Source organism: Mustela lutreola, chromosome 5 (genome assembly GCF_030435805.1).
Source record: "Mustela lutreola isolate mMusLut2 chromosome 5, mMusLut2.pri, whole genome shotgun sequence".
In the NCBI taxonomy this organism is placed as follows: Eukaryota; Metazoa; Chordata; class Mammalia; order Carnivora; family Mustelidae; genus Mustela; species Mustela lutreola.
The window spans coordinates 70,072,371-70,089,592 of record NC_081294.1 but is presented as its reverse complement, the minus strand read 5'-3'; the positions used below and the strand labels follow the sequence as shown (position 1 = coordinate 70,089,592).

The following is a 17,222-nucleotide window of genomic DNA, read 5'->3' as shown; positions in this document are numbered from 1 at the left end:
TACTGGCTCAGATTTATCATCTGGATGTCACCATGAGCCTGTATTTTGGGGCAGAGAGAAGCCTTTTATAAATACTGTTTTGTTTCTGATAGAACATAGTGTTGGCTGTCTTTTTGTAGTGTTAGGAAGGAGTAGTTTTGATTAATTCAGGCTGTGTCATACAATTTTTATAACATAATCGATCAAGATTTCTTTTTGTAGGCTACAGAAAGTGAAGTAGGAGATGTAGATTTAACACGTCTTCCAGAAGGACCTGTTGATTCTGAAGATGAAGAAGAGGAAGATGAAGAGATTGATCGAACAGATCCACTGCAGGGACGAGATCTTGTTCGAGAATGTCTTGAGAAAGAACCTGCAGACAAAACTGATGATGATATTGGTAAAAAAAATATATATCTGTTCATAATAAGAATTTTATAGTTTAATTTATATATAGTTAACCTCTTGCTGCATAACAAAATACCTGAAGCTTAGTGGCTTAAAATAACATGTTTATTTTCTCATAGCTTTTGTGGGTCAAGTATTCACGAGCACCCTAGCCGAGTGGTTCTGGCTCAGTTTCTCATGAAGTTTTAGTCAGTTATCTGAGGCTTCACTGGGCTGAGCTAGAGGATATGTTTCCAAGATGGCTACTCATATGGCTTTTAGTAGAAGACCTCAGTTCCTGCTTTGTGGGCCTTTCCATAGGCTCTTTAATATCTCACAACATGGCAGTTGGTGCCCCCAAATCAAGTAATCCAAGGGAGAGTAAGGCAGATGCCACATTATCTTTTATGATTTGGTCTCAAGAGTGTCACACAGAATAACCGTGATGTAATGTGGGAGGGAATTGTACAGGATCATGAATAACGAGATTTGGAGCCATTTTGGAGGCTAGCTACCCCAATTTGAGGGTTTGGAAGATACAGCTATTGGTATACTGTTGACCAAATAACAGTTGTCCTTTATAGGGAAAGTTCGTCTTAAACTGACTGCACAGCTTGCATAGGGTTGCACATGAAACAGTCGGGGGAAGGGGATGCCTGCTTAGCGAGGTAGATCATCTGAATCAACATTGGTGATTACTGGGGTGATAGATGTCACAAGCAGATAGCCCTCATATTCTGGCTGCTCTCAGTTATAAAACAAAAGCTTGACTACAGTAAAGTAATTTCCCTCTTCATGTCCATAAGATATTTACTATCCAGTACAACAGTGTCTGATGTCTAACTTTTTAAAAATTTTCCAGATATTATCAAAAGTCATCTTTTTACTTGTCTAGCTTGAGGGGAAGAAAAAATAAATTGTGTTGTGTGTGTGTGTGTATAATTTTTTGATCAAAGTTTATGAATTTTCCCTTTCTGTATTTCTTATAGAACTCATCACTTTGGGGAGGTTGAATAATAATAAAGATGCTAATGTTTTCTTTAAGAACAGGATTATTTAGTGTCATTATATATTGTTATGATTCAATTAAGATTTTATCCTAGATTTCCCTTTCATAATAGCCATATAGCTTATCATTCAAATCAGAAGATGCTACTACCAAAAATCATAATCTCTGTGAGTAAAGATGAGTATATTTGAACATTCCTTGCCATTCTAATGACATAATACAGTTCACTAACTTATATTTTTAGACTCATGAATAGTATCGGGACAGAAACTGAAAGTGCATTTTTTTTTTTTAAGATTTTATTTATTTATTTGACAGAGATCACAAGTAGGCAGAGAGGCAGGCAGAGAGAGAGGAGGAAGCAGGTTCCCTGCTGAGCAGAGAGCCCAATGCCAGGCTCGATCCCAGGACCCTGGGATCACAACCTGAGCTGAAGGCAGAGGCTTAACCCACTGGGCTGCCCAGGCACCCCTGAAAGTGCATTTTTAATGATAAAGAATTGTATACTGTGTTCTTTTCACAGTTTTTAAAAAATTGAAATATAATTATGTCCCAGTTATCTGGGTAGATAGGACCTTAGAATTAATTCTTTTACATCTCTTAGCTGACTGCTTGTATATGTGTTTCTCCCTTAATATTTATTTTATTACTCATGTATCTGTACCAGTAATGTTGGCCTAAGGCAAGCACTCATAAACATTAGTTGATTATAAAGAGTTACCTTGCAGCTGATTCAACAGTTGGGAATTAGAATTCAAATTTGTTGCCCTTCATTGCTTAATTGTTGAAATTTATTTTTTTAACTCTATTCCAGTAAAAACTAGACAAAAGACTTTTTTGCTAATCTGTTAGATGGAAAGATGTCACTAACTTAACTACCGTGGAATGATAGAGTAGGAAAATTAGCCTCGTTTCAGTCTGGGTTTCTGGTACTCTCTGGAGGTTGTGAATTCTTGGTATCTTCCAATATGCCTATTTTTGTGTGTGTGATTCTGAAATATCTATTAAATCATTGTGTGTGTGTGTGTGTGTGTGTGTGTGTGTGTGTGTTTCTTTAACCAGCAGTCATCTTGCCCCTTGTTTCCTCAGTGTTAGCAACATAAATTCATAGGTTGATTAGGAAATTGGGTATTCAATTCTAGATTTTATTGGATCTTTAAAATGTAACCTTTAATGGTGTCTATACCAAAATTGCCTTTTTTTTTTTTTTGATAGAACAATTAATGGAGTTTATGCACCAGCTTCCTGCTTTTGCAAACATGACCATGTCTGTAAGGAGAGAACTCTGCACAGTGATGATTTTTGAAGTGGTCGAACAGGCTGGAGCTATTATTCTTGAAGATGGGCAAGAGGTAGGGTTGCATATTAATGTTGCATATTATTTAATATGGCAGCTAATTTTTAGAATGATTTAATTTCCATAAACTTATGTAAATCTTTACTTTTTTTTATATGAATGCTGAGTTTGGGTTTGTTACAGTTTCTGAAGATGCAGGTTTTTATTTTTGTTTTTGCTTTGCTTTGTCTTAATTTTTATTTCCCAGCAGTGAACTAGTATAGAATAGATGTTCAATAAATAATGTCCATTGACCCAGATTTGTTTCTCTCAAGTTGTAATGCTTTTAAAAAAAAATTCTTAATCATTCTGTTTGTATATTTATGTCATTATTTAAAATATTTGTTATTTACTTACTCTCCTTATCCATTTTTTATGTTATACATTAAAAGAAGTAAAATGTATTGATATCTATGCCTCCTGGTAGAGTCCTGTCAGTTGAGACATTTATGTGGTGGCAGTTCTATATTAAGAAATGTTTGGCTGGTAACTTTGTGTGGGTAAAGGGAAGATGCAGAGGAATTACTGCTGTTAGGAATTTCTTCAGTTTTTCTTATCAAACTGATAAAAATTAATGCTGACATATCAGCCAATGAGAATTGTCATATACTGCTAAAAGGACATATACTGCTAAAATAACATTTCTGGAAAGTCATTTAGAAATTTTTAACATGGGCCTTGAAGAATTAACAGTCTATCCTGTTTCACTCATCTTGAGTGTCTTGGTTCAGTACATAATATAAAACTCAAAAGATGTTCATTGCAACATATTTATAATAAAAATTGGAAATGACTAAAATGTAATTCTGTAATCAATGGTTAAGTAATTATTATATGCCTGCAAAAGTAATAATATGTAGGCATTCAAGTTATTTTAAAATTTGATGGCCTCTCTTTGAAGGCAGGGGCCTTATCTTTAGCTTTATTTACATGTTTTTCCCCATATCCTAAACATCTGGCACATAGGATATACTCAAGAAAAAAGTTTCATGAACAAATGAATTTACTATTAAGTTTTCTTAAAAGGCAAAACAGTCTACTAACTGTTTCAGCAGTTTAAAGTAATATAAACCTGGAGAAACTAAACTTCTAACAACTGTATAAACAGTGGCATTTTGAAAAACTTTTCCACAAATTTTTATATTCTCTTAATTTTTCACAGTTCTGTCAGCAAAAATTTATTGTTTGTCTACTTTGTGCTGGGTACTATTCTAGACATAGGGAGTATAGTGGTGGAAAAACTAGACACAGTCCCTGTTCGCAAGCAATTTTTTGTTATCCACAAATCGCACAGTGAGTGAATTTCATATTTGAAATATCAAAAAAAAAAAACCCACGCTTTTGGAAAAAAATTTTTTTTGCTACTGATTCTCCTTCAGAACTGATAATCCAGATTTCCCTTGAATCACCTTTAAACTGTTGAGACTGTAGGCTGGTAAGAGGCATACTAAAGGAGAGCAAGTGGTCTTTCCCTGATACACATCGAGTTAACTTCTAGGAGCATCTTATGTTGCTATATAAGTGAAGGCAATATTTTCTTAACATTAAGAGAAATTTTCAGTACTTTGTCAACTATGCCTTAAAATTAATTCTGAATTAATTACTGGCTATCTTTTTTTTTTTTTCTTTTGAATGTTTACCATGTCCTAGGCACTCTTCTAAGCACTCAGTATGTATCTTAGTATGTTTAAACTCATTAAGACAAAGGTCCTATGATAGGTATTCTTGTTAAGCCCACTTAGAAATCAAGAGATTGGGGCACTGAGAGGTTAAATAACTTGCCCAGGGTCACTCACCCAATTAGTAGCAGGGTCTGGATGCAGATTTCAGCAGCTTATAGTTTTAACCATTGCATCATTTTACTCTGATTTTCTCGTTTGGTTAATTATGAAAGTCCTTCTGATGTCATTCCCTGACTAAAAGAAGAAAGAATAAAATAAGTTTTATTAATTTGCATCGACAGGCATAGGATGTTTTCTGACAGAGTATAAAGTAATATAACCAGCTCTTCTTCTTTTTTAAAATACAAGTTCCATGTTCTTAAAACCTGTCTTTTTCTCTGTAGCTTGACTCATGGTATGTTATTTTAAACGGCACTGTAGAAATCACTCATCCAGATGGAAAAGTTGAAAATCTCTTTATGGGAAATAGTTTTGGAATTACTCCCACTCTGGATAAGCAGTACATGCATGGAGTTGTTAGAACTAAAGTAGATGATTGTCAGGTAAGTTTATCTCTTTGCTCTTGTATTCTTGGTTATTGATTTAAAATGGCCGAGCCTGTTTTTTCTTCAAATGGCTTCATTTGAAAAGTGGGAGTTTTCAGAAGCTCACAGTTAATAAAACAAAACTAAATTTTATGTCTGATTCAAACATTTGTGGAATTGAACAAAGAACAAATTTTTAGAAGAGATTACATGAAATGTTGGTTTGTTAAATCTCTATTGGGTAATAGCCAGCTTAGTCCTTTTTTTTTTTTAAATTAAGGGAAAAAAATAGGAACTTCTAAGTTCTGTTTGTTTCTAACTTACTCCTGCTTCATGTTTTCTTTGCTTAGTGTCTGTTTTGAGAGAAGTAGATGCTCACTTCTCCTTTTAGAGCAGAATTCAAAAGGATTTAACCTCTTGTGTCTTTGTACGTGAATTATTTATTTCACCTTGATTTTTGTTAAGGGTTAAAGGGATTGTATAAAAAAGAACTGATGCCACTTGATTTCTTACCTTTGTGTTCGGCCTTGGTGCACAGTGATATATTTATGTACTACAGGTTCATTAACTGTCCCCATGTTATTCTCGGACAGTTTGTCTGCATAGCCCAGCAGGATTATTGGAGAATTTTAAATCATGTGGAGAAGAATACCCATAAAGTTGAGGAAGAGGGAGAAATTGTTATGGTACATGAGCACCGTGAACTAGATCGGAGTGGAACCAGGAAAGGACACATTGTAATCAAGGTGGGTGTTTTTATTTATTATTCTAGTCACTGATAGAATAAAACTTTCTTATGTATAAGGCTTTGAACTACTTTTTGTGCAGTGCAAGATAATTGTGTTAATTCTGTTAGTTCTTGTCCTTTTTTCTACATTGGTTTTTACACATTTTAATAAGCATGACATTGGCATTTAATATTAGTATGGGTAGGATGTTATTTTAGAATGCAATGGTTAAAGTGTTCCTTTCAAATTTATGATCCATTGATAATGGGAGTTGATGTCATCAAACACAGCAGTAAGTCAGTCAGAGAAAAAAATGCCATATGGTTTCACTCCTTATGAATTTAAGAAAGAAAACAAATGGACATTGGGTGGGACGGAAACCAAGAAACAGACTCTTAACTGTAGAGAACAAATTGAGGTTGCTACATGGAAGGTGGTGGGGGAGATGGCTTAAATGAGGAGATGGGTATTAAGGAGGGCACTTGTTGACAGTGGACACTGGGTTTTGTATATAAGTGATGAATCACTAAATTGTACACCTGAAACTAATATTACACTGTATGTTAACTAACTGAAATTTAAATAAAAACTTTTGAAACTTAAAAAATAGCAGCAGTATTTAGAAACAAAACAGAAAATGAAAGGACTAATCACAAAAGTATAAAGAATGGTAGATGAAGATGCAGAATGGTTACTGGATATTTATGGCATTGAAATAGGCATTATCTTCTCTGAACCTCAGCTTTCTTACCTGAAAATGGTATGTCAAGGTTTTATTAGGGCTAAATGAGGTAAATCAAAAACCTTAGCACATTGTGAAGTCTGAATACTAATCCCCATACTGTTTTCTCTAGCTCCCTCTTCCCTACCCTTTATCTACTTGCCCCCTTGTCTCCTTCCTCCCCCTCCCCCAATACTCTGTCTCCTGGAAGATCTCTAGATTGTAAGATAGAGAAATTATAGTTGAAATAGAGGAAATAAAAACTTATAACCATTTCTCTTTTCAACCTAGTCTTGGCTGCAAAGTAAGTAAATGTGTTGTTATTCATTACAAATGCATGAACTTATTTAATAGTGTGAAGGACTAATGTCAGATCCATTTTCCCTCAGGAGTCAGGCAATTCTGCAACATTTTTTCTTTTCCTAAACTGATAAGAATAAGCTTTATATGTAGACAAGATAAACATATGGGTGGATTGCACAGACTGTTTTTTTATGGGAGCTCATGTTTTTTTGACTCTCTGTTTTTAAGTCATTACAACCTTAGAGAATAGTTGCAAGAACGGTGCTGAGCTCCCTCACTGAATCCCTAACTGCTTGTTGGCATTTCACTGAAGTTTCTCCACTGTCACCATCTTTCTCTGAATCATTTGAGAACAGTCTGCAAGTGTGATGCATCACTCCTGAATATTCCATTGTGTATTTCTAAAAACAACACTGTCCTACAGAAACACCATGGAACCCTTCAAATTGGGAAATAAAAATTGATGCAGTACAACCATTCAGCCCACAGACCTTATTTAGATTTTCACCAACTGTCTCAGCAATGGCTTTTGTCCTTTCTCATCCAGCATCTCACCAGGAACACAGTAGCATTTAGTTGTCATATGTCACTTGAGTCTGCTCTAGGAACAGTTTTTTTCTGTTCATATTCTCAGCAGTTTTAAAGAACAACCTTTTATTCTGTAGTGTCATCCTCAGTGTGGATCTTTCCAATGTTTCCTCATGAGCAGACACAACTCATGCTTTTCTGGTAGGAATTCCACAGAAATGATGTCCTGTTCTTCTCTTTGCATTGTATTAGGGAACATGTAATGTCAGCCTGTCCCTCCTACCCTTGGTAAAATCTGCTGTAATCATCTGGTCATGTTGATGTCTGTCAGATTTCCTCACTATCAAGTTACCACTATACCATTTGTAATTGTTAAGTGTTTGGAGGAGACATGTTTTGGCATAGTGTCTGTATGTTCTGCTAACTTCTGTCCTCCAGTCTTCCATTGACTCCTGCCTAAAATGGTGATTTTCTGTCCCTCCCAGATTTTTTTTTTTTTCATTTATTATCTTTTTCCCTAAGGATGAAAATTCCCTTTTCTCCCATCAGTTCAATTATACTGGCATGGATTTTTGTGTTTTACTCTCTATCGTCGTTCCAGTGGTCAAGTTGTCCCAGATTTGGCTAAGGAGACCTTCATAAGGCTGACTCCTGTATCCTTTTGATATGTCCCCATCCTTTCCTGAGAGCTTTCTTATTATCTGTCAAAACATGATGTTCAGGCTCATCTTGTACTTTTCCTGTTCCAGGTTTGGAATCAGCCATTTCTCCAGAGAGCCCTAGATCCTCCTAATGGAGAATAGCATTTAAAAACTAAGATCTGTGTGGGGGGGTACTCTGGCTGGCTGAGTTGGTGGACCATGCTACTCTTGATCTTAGCTTTGTGGGTTTGAGCTTCAATTGGGTGGAGAGATTACATAAAAATAAAATCTTTTAGGGGTGCCTGGATGGTTCATTCGGCTAAGCATCTGCTTTTGGCTCAGGTCCTGATCCCAGGATGCTAGGATCGAGCCCTAAGTCAGGCTTCCTGCTCAGTGGGTAGTCTGTTTCTCTCCCTCCTGTTGCCCCCCGCCCCCGCCCCCGCCACTGGTGTCTCTCTGTCTCTCTCTCTTGCTCTCTCGCTCACTCAAATGAATGAATAAAATCTTCTTACAGTGACCACTACTACCACCTAAGATCTTGGCACTTAATCTTTCATTCTACTTGGGTGTTATTTCTTTTAGAGCCTTTGATCAGACACTGTAAGGAAAGATGTATATGTATTTGCCATACTATATAGTATATTTATATTAAGTGTATATTTACAGTAAATGCATATGCACCTATAGCTTTGTATGTGATTCCATCCACTTGTAATACTCAGGAGTTCATACTAGCATTCCCAGTTCCAGTGCTATACCACAGTTTTACCTGTCTTTTCTCTTTTCATATTTGTAACTGCCTTCTCCAGGAGTGGCTCTTGTTATGCTCTCTGTATTTACTTGCTTGCTCATTGTAACCAGTCTCTATCATGCCAGTGTCACCATTCCATTCATCTCCTTTGTCTACCAGCTCTGCTCACCCTGTCTCCCAGAATCCCACCTTGTTGGATACTAGTGAGCCCTTTGGTGAAATGCTGCTGCTACTTTTTTTTTTTTTTTTTTAAGATTTTATTCATTTGAAAGAGAGAGAGAATGAGAGAGAGAGAGAGTGCAAGCATGAGAAGGGGGAGGGTCATAGGGAGAAGCAGACTCCCTGCCCAGCAGGGAGTCTGATGCAGGCCTGGATCCCAGGACTCCAGGATCACAACCTGAGGCAGTTGCTTAACCAACTGAGCCACCCAGATGCTCTGGTGACATGCTTCTGTACGACTGTGGGGCTCACCTTTAAATATAGTTTTGAATATATGGCTTAGTCTCTGCAGGTATACTGCCCTAGTGATTTAGCCAGTCAGAATAATGGCCTTTAAAATGTTGATGAGTTCCTCCCCCAACTTAACTATACATGATCTAAGAACCAGATTTAAAGACCTCAACTCAAGATTGGCTTGTGAAAGTTAGGCCCAGCTTTGTACTATTTGACTTAGATTGTTTCAGAGGGTGGGAAAAGAACAGGAATGCACCTGTGGTTGCCTTATCCCTTAAATGTTATATGAAAAACCTTACTTTGACTTCATTCTAGAGAAATGATTTATATACCTTTTTTTAAATTCTTAGATAACATTGTTAGCATTGATGTATGTTTACCATATAGTTATTCTCATCAGTGAAATTGGGTGAATTGAAATTTGATGTTATGGACAGCAGTTGCTTTTTATATTTGGTTTAGCATATGGTTTATCTCCACACTTTTGAAAAGGCTGCAAAGGTAATAAATTTTAACACTGATTCAGAAGCTTAAAGCAGAGCAGTAGATAAATGCTGTTTACATTTCTTTTTATAAATCTGGAAACAGGCAAGCAGTTAAAACTCTGAATTAATGTAAAAACTATATATAGAACTTCTGGTTCCTCTCAGAATGGTGAACTAGCATGGAGAAATTGTAGAAAAAGAAACTTCTTTTCTAGGAAGTAAGAACAGCAAAACACACTATCTTAAACTGGTGCACTGCTCCTATAGCCTGGGGCAAAAGAGATTTGAAGATGATTAAATTTGGAGGGAAGGTTTTGTTTTGTATTGTTTTTTAAGTTTAACTTCTTCTATCTGGTGGCTTAAGATGTCATCTCCCTACCTCTACCAACTGTGGGAAAATGACAGAAAAAGCCCCAATAGGGGTAAATCACTGAATTTCAAAAGCCCTGCCAGGATGAAATGACAATTAAAACAGATAAAACTGAGTAAATGCTTTTGAGTATTTTCATTCCTCTGCCTTTTCTCTTTTTCAACTTCTGGGTGCTGATGGACTGCAATCTGTAAAGGACTACCTTCTCCCACTGCTAAGTATTTTAACAGTGAAACTCTGAGGAATTGTGTAATAGAGTGACTACAAAGGAAAGTAATCAGTAGAATTCTTTGTTTCTTCAGCTGTTTATCATCTTTTCTGTCCTTGGATTTTTAGGCAACACCTGAGCGTCTCATCATGCATTTAATAGAAGAACACTCTATTGTGGACCCAACTTATATAGAAGATTTCCTACTAACTTACAGGACATTTCTTCAAAGTCCTTTGGATGTTGGGATCAAACTATTGGAATGGTTTAAAATTGACAACTTACGGGATAAGGTTGGTTTTGTAAATATGAAGGGCATGGAAGTGATTTTAACCTATAAATTATATTCATAAAAACCTTTTACAGTTGATAAATATTTATTTTGATAACAAAATTTACTTCACCTAAAAAACATAGATCTACTTAGTTACTTTTGAGGAAAAAAGCATGTTAAAAAGTTGATATAAGGGACGCCTGGGTGGCTCAGTTGGTTAAGCGGCTGCCTTCGGCTCAGGTCATGATCCCAGCGTCCTGGGATCGAGTCCCACATCGGGCTCCTTGCTTGGCGGGGAGCCTGCTTCTCCCTCTGTCTCTGCCTGCCACTCTGTCTGCCTGTGCTTGCTCTCGCTTCTCTCTCTATGACAAATAAATAAATAAAATCTTTTTAAAAAAAAAAAAAAAAAAAAGTTGATATAAGCCTTTAAAGCTAAAAACTGAAATAAGCTGTAGTATAGTTATAAACTCAGAAAACATGATAGCTGCATAAGAATATTTTTGAACTTTATCAAAGTGTTTGTTTCTGAAAGAGATCAGTAAAACATTTAAAACTTAATAGTTTAGAAAGAATATTCACCAAGTAAATTATTTTTAGGGGAGCTTAAGATTGTTTGTAAGCCCCAAAATAGAAATAATGTTGATTTTTGAATTAAAGACTTTATAATCATTTTTGAAACAGTTAGTCTTTTTGACCTTAATATTTCTCTGTTGTGACTTATTTTAAATCTACATTCGAGTTTTTTTTTATTTTGGTTTTTTTTTTTTTTTTTACATTAAACATTGCTAATTTAAATTATCTTACCTTATTTCATGGGATATTTGTACATCGGTAGAAAGACTAGCAATACCTCAGCAAAAAACCTGAAGTTACTTATTTTAAGAAAAATAAAAGTAGGATCATAATTTCTTGGTATGTTTTTCTGAGTTGTACCTTTTTTTATTATTAACATATAATGTATTATTTGTTTCAGGGGTACAGATCTGTGATTCATCAGTCTTATATAGTACATAGCAGTCACCACAACACATTCCCTCCCCAATATCCATCATCCGAGTTATATCTTTTTTTTTTAAGATTTTATTTATTTGACAGACAGAGATCACAAGTAGGCAGAGAAGCAGGCAGAGAGAGAGGAGGAAGCAGGCTCCCTGCTGCACAGAGAGCCCAATGCGGGGCTTGATTTCAGGACCCTGGGATTATGACCTGAGCTGAAGGCAGAGGCCTCAACCCACTGAGCCACCCAGGCGGCCCCCTGTGTTACATCTTAAGAGAAATAAATTAGATGCACCTGGACTTGGGAATTCCATTGTTAAGGAAACGAAAGTGTTTAAACCAAAGGCTTGCCTACCCACCCCCTTTGGAGTTATATGTAGTTAAATCAGTTGCTGAGGAGATAAAGGCATGCTGAATGAGCAAAACTATGAATGAAAGACAACTAGATATTCACATGCAAAAGAATGAAATTGGACCTTTACCTTATCCCATACACAAAATTAACTCAAAATGAGTCAGGGACCCTAAATATAGGAGCTAAGACTATAAAACTCTTAAGAGGTTAAAAATCATGACCTTATTAAACTTTTTTGTATTCATATGTATTGTTTAAATCTTTTACAATGATGGGGCGCCTGGGTGGCTCAGTGGGTTAAGCCGCTGCCTTCGGCTCAGGTCGTGATCTCAGGGTCCTGGGTCTCAGCTTAGCGGGGAGCCTGCTTCCTTCTCTCTCTCTGCCTGCCTCTCTGACTACTTGTGATCGCTCTCTGTCAAATAAATAAATAAAATATTAAAAATAAATAAATAAATCTTTTGCAATGATATGTGCTCTTTTTACTAAAATAAAACCTCTTCTTTTAAAACTTAAAAAAAAAAAAGACCTTGGATTTGGCAGTCGTTTCTTAGATATGTTATCCAAAGCAGAAACAAAGGAAAAAAAAATTAGATAAACTTCATCAAAATTAAAGCCTTAAAGTGAAAGAAAAGACCACATATTGATTAGGTGAAATATATTTGTAAATCTTATGTCTGATAAGGGTCTAGTATCCAGAATGTATAAAGAATCCTTATAGTTCAACAGCAAAAAGACAATGTAAAAATGGGCAAAAGACTTGAATAGACTATTTTTCCAAAGAAGATACATAAATGACTGGCAAACACATGAAAAAGATGATCAACACTATTATTCATAGGAAAATGCAAATCAAGACCAGAGTAAGATTCTGTTTCACACCTACTAGGATGGCTTTTTAAAAGGAAAGGAAGTAACAACCATTACCAAAGATGTGGATGTGGAGAAAATGACATTCCCATACATTGTTGGTAGTAACATAAAATGTTACTGGTGCTCTGGAAAAAAGTTCGGCATTTCTTCAAAAAGTACTTCTCTTCCTAGGTATTTATCCATAAGAACTGAAAACAGGTATACAAACAGAAACTTAGGTATAGATGTTCCTAGCACTATTGACAATAGCCAAAAGGTAGAGACAACCCTTATGTCCATAAACTGATGAATGGGGAACAAAGTGTGGTATAGTCATGTAATGAAATGTCTTTGAACCATAAAAGGGAAATGCCGCAACATGGATCAGCCTTGAACACGTAATGCTAAATGAAAGAAGCCAGACATGAAAGGTCACATTTTATGTGAAATATCCCACAGACATAATACAGAGAGACAGAAAAGCCGATTAGTGGCTGCTGGGAGAAAGGGCAGGTGAGGTGACTCCATAATCAGAATGGGGTTTCCTTTGGGGATGATAAAAGTGTTCTGGAACTAGGTAGTGATGATAATTGCACACCATTGTGAAGGTGCTAAATGCACTGAGCTGTACACCTTAAAGTGGTTTAAATGTTGGCTTTTATGTGTATTCTACCTCAGTTTATATATAAATTACTTCCATTGTTAGGTGTGTGATTCAGTTCAGCTTCCATTAACTTTTCTGTTAATCTGTGACATGAAGTAAGCAAATCACTTTACAACTTTGAAAAGTCACAGTATTTGTAATACGGCAAGTTCAGGTGTGCTTATGTGAAGACTTATGGCTAAACATGTGCTCGACTATATAAACCCTTTTGATATGATTGTCTACCCTTAGAAGCTCACATTTTAGGATACTTTCTGGGGTATACATCCTATGTATTTCTTACAGCTTAGCATGCAGATTTATGGCGGTTTTTTTCCACTGAGGGTATACTCTTGGCCCTCTCTGCTTGCTTGTATCCCCCAGGAAACAGAAGGTCAAACTAAACCATGCCTCTCTGTTAGGATGAACCTTTTGCATGCAGGACAGGGAGTGGATAAAGGGATTAGCCATGAAACTCTGTTCCCCCTTGGTTTTTGGACATGCTTTTGGAATATACTCAGCAGAAAGAAAGCCTCTCATAACTGTATGCTGCCTCCTTCATGTTTCCACAGGTAACACGGATTGTGTTATTATGGGTAAATAATCATTTTAATGATTTTGAAGGTGATCCTGCTATGACTCGATTTCTGGAGGAATTTGAAAAAAATCTGGAAGATACAGTAAGACTTAAAAGAATTTATCTTCTTCAAGGTTTAGGGATTTTCCTCATTTCCAAATAACAGCAATTCACAACAACTTTTATCTGTTTCTATGTTTTGAATGTCTGCTCTGAGAACTTATAAATTTATATTTTAGATTCTGCTCATTTTCTGTCACTAACCCAAGCAAAAATCAGGCTTCCTTGTCACTCTTCTATTTTCATATTAAGACTCATGAGAGGGCACCTGGGTGGCTCAGTGGGTTAAGCCGCTGCCTTCGGCTCAGGTCATGATCTCAGGGTCCTGGGATCGAGGCCCGCATCGGGCTCTCTGCTCAGCAGGGAGCCTGCTTACCTCTCTCTCTCTCTGCCTGCCTCTCCATCTACTTGTGATTTCTCTCTGTCAAATAAATAAATAAAATCTTAAAAAAAAAAAAAAAAAAGACTCATGAGAATGCTTTCTCTAGTCACCCAAGCTTATTAACTCTGGTGTTTATGTGGACTCCCTCTCTCTTTTCCTTGAATTCCCTGACCAAGATGTCCATTCATTGCTAAAGTCACTTAGGTCACTAACTGTGGCAGTACACATATTCCCTATAGCCCCTCTCTCTCCACCATTCCTTTGTCACTTCCCATTTAAAAATGGCCTCATTTAATCATGGCTCATCTGTTGTAATAGCTAGGTAATTTTAGTTCTAGTATTTTTTTTTAGTCCATTTTGTGTGGCCAAAGATTGTTTTTAAACTATAAATGAGACGAATATTTCTTTTTGTCAATGAACTAAAGTATTTCCTATTAAAGTAATTCCTCATATGTTCAGGCCCCTCACCTACATTTTAAGTCTTTTTATCTGTGCACCCTTGATTTTACCCAACCAGATTATTTTATATTCTTTACCAGTTCTCAGGTTTAAATTCTTTCTTCTAGTGTTGCTATTTGAACTCTGTGCAACTTTAAAGGCCTATTTTATGTATCAGCTCTACATTAGACATTCTGAGTCTCCCTTCTGCATGTGATTTTACTTGTTCTAAATATACAACACCTAAGATAACCCCCTCAAGGTCCTTTTAACTTACACAGTAGCTATTTTTAATTCCATTTACTCTGACAGATACAAACTTTGAACTGCAACTGGATTTATATCCTCCAAGCAACTTGAAATTTTAGGAAGTAAATTAATAATGCAGTTCAGGAGTTAGTTTGCCTGAATTAACATTCAGACTGTACCACTTGTTAGACATGTAAACTTGGGCAAGTAGCCCAGCCTTTTCTGTAGTTGTCTTTATAAGTAGTAGCCCCTAGTTTCTGGGAATTGTTATAAGGATTATAATGAGCTAATGAATGTAACAATCTGGGGGCCCAAGAACCATTGCTTTTACTCAGAATGTAAGTGGATTGAGTTGAAAAAGGGACAAATAGGCAGATTTCTGTCCATTCCCTTACCTCTTAGTTCCTGTAGCCTTCTCAGCAGCCCTTCAGCTCTATGCAAACAAAATGGGAAGAATGAACAGATACAGGGAACTTGATTAAGAGGTGATAAGAAGCTTATCACCATCATTTGGTGATACTAAAATCTGAAATTTTGAGAATATTACTAAAGTTAGGAAAGAAATCCCATTATGGGCTAATGGAAAATAGAAATTGCCTTACAGTCATGGGATTTCTTTTTTGGTAATCATTCAGTCATCAGGTATTTATTCAGTTCTACTTGATACTCCCAAGGTGTTAGGAGAATAGGATCAGAACACGTGTAAGGCGGGGTCCCTATCCTGAAGAAACTTTAGCTGCTTTTTATGGGCATGAGTTATGAGGTTTACACATACTATGCTATTTGAGAATAGTTGAGTATTAAATTGATACTAAAATCTGAAATTTTGAGAATATTACTAAAGTTAGGAAAGATCTAAAATAATATGGGAATAATATAACCAGAAGAAGTAGGGACTTGAATATGTCTTTCAGTAGGACTGTATTTGGAAAGGTAGTTCAGGTCCTTTAAGGTTTTAAATGAAGGTTTATAAAGATTCTGGATTTATGTAACGTCCTGGAGACGAGCAAGATAGTAGTGGAGATGTACTAGGAAATTTTAGGCCACGAGAAATAATGTTTTGTCTTCCATGAAGAGATATCATTTTGGAATCCTTTTGAGCCATTTTTATAAATCGTATTGTGAGATCGTTTTCTTGACAGCGCTCTGGGGTGAAAGTTTGCCCTCCTTCAGTTTTATTTACCCTGGCTTCCATGTTCTTTACTCTCTATTTCAAGGTAACTCTAATTCTAATAATTTTAGGTGATTTTTAAAAGCCTTTAAGGGATAGAGACATAAATTTATGTACATTATACCCTTTTTTATGTTCTTAGAAAATGAATGGTCATCTCCGGTTATTAAATATTGCCTGTGCTGCAAAGGCCAAGTGGAGACAGGTGGTGTTGCAGAAGGCTTCCCGAGAGTCCCCTCTGCATTTCAGCCTTAATGGAGGGAGTGAGAAGGGGTTTGGTATTTTCGTTGAAGGAGTAGAGCCTAGTAGCAAAGCTGCTGATGCTGGACTGAAACGTGGTGATCAGGTAAGTAAATAACCAACCACATGAATTAAAGCCTTTTAGGAAGTATTTGTCTGCTGCTTTTTTTTCACATGTGATATTTCTACAAGTAAGCATGATCCATTTAAGGAAATTCAATTAGAAATTAAAATGAGGGGTTCCTGGCTGGCTCAGTCGGGTAAGTATCTGCCATCGGCTCAGGTTGTGATCCTGGGGTCCTAAGATTGAGCCCCACGTGGGGTTCCTTGCTCAGTGGGGAGTCTGCTTCTCCCTCTGCCCACCATTCATGCTTGCTCTCTCTCTCTCAAATAAATGAAATCTTTAAAAATTAAAAAAAATTAAAATGTAAGTGGCCAAACATTACCATAAATGATGGTTTCAGCTTAAATAGTGTTCATATAAGTAACAGAACTACATGCATAAGCAGAGGAAGCCAGTTGAGGGACCAGGAAAAAGAGACTAGGAGGTAGTTAGTGAGGATTTATTTTCTCCATTAAGGCTTTAGGTAGCTGTAGACCAAGCAGTATGTTCCCAGATGTAATTCCTGACAACCTTGTTACTAAGAAATGTAATTCCTAAGCTTGCCTCAGTTCTGTTAATCATACTAGTCACATTCTACAGAGATGAGCTCTAGGAATCTGTATTTTAACAGGTCTCAAGGTGGTTCTCATGCACACCAAAGAGTCATTTTCAAATTAACGTGAATCACTTGGGAAGGTTATGTTTTCCCATTTTAAAATTCTAGTTAATTAAACTAATTTAGAATATAGCTTTATTGTACTTTTAACTAAATCATACCAA

At 36.3% G+C, this 17,222-nt stretch overlaps 1 protein-coding gene across 7 annotated transcripts in view; it reads left to right on the top strand.

Annotated features, from left to right (window-relative positions):
* The window catches only part of RAPGEF6 (Rap guanine nucleotide exchange factor 6), a 196,446-nt gene that overhangs the window by 108,303 nt on the left and 70,921 nt on the right, over nucleotides 1–17,222 (top strand). For all 7 annotated transcript variants that reach the window (XM_059174494.1, XM_059174491.1, XM_059174492.1 and 4 more), the window contains 7 exons: nucleotides 202–379; nucleotides 2,591–2,727; nucleotides 4,777–4,935; nucleotides 5,511–5,663; nucleotides 10,234–10,398; nucleotides 13,795–13,902; nucleotides 16,242–16,445. In XM_059174494.1, coding sequence (XP_059030477.1) covers nucleotides 202–379; nucleotides 2,591–2,727; nucleotides 4,777–4,935; nucleotides 5,511–5,663; nucleotides 10,234–10,398; nucleotides 13,795–13,902; nucleotides 16,242–16,445 — 1,104 coding nt within the window. The remainder of the gene's footprint in view (nucleotides 1–201; nucleotides 380–2,590; nucleotides 2,728–4,776; nucleotides 4,936–5,510; nucleotides 5,664–10,233; nucleotides 10,399–13,794; nucleotides 13,903–16,241; nucleotides 16,446–17,222) is intronic.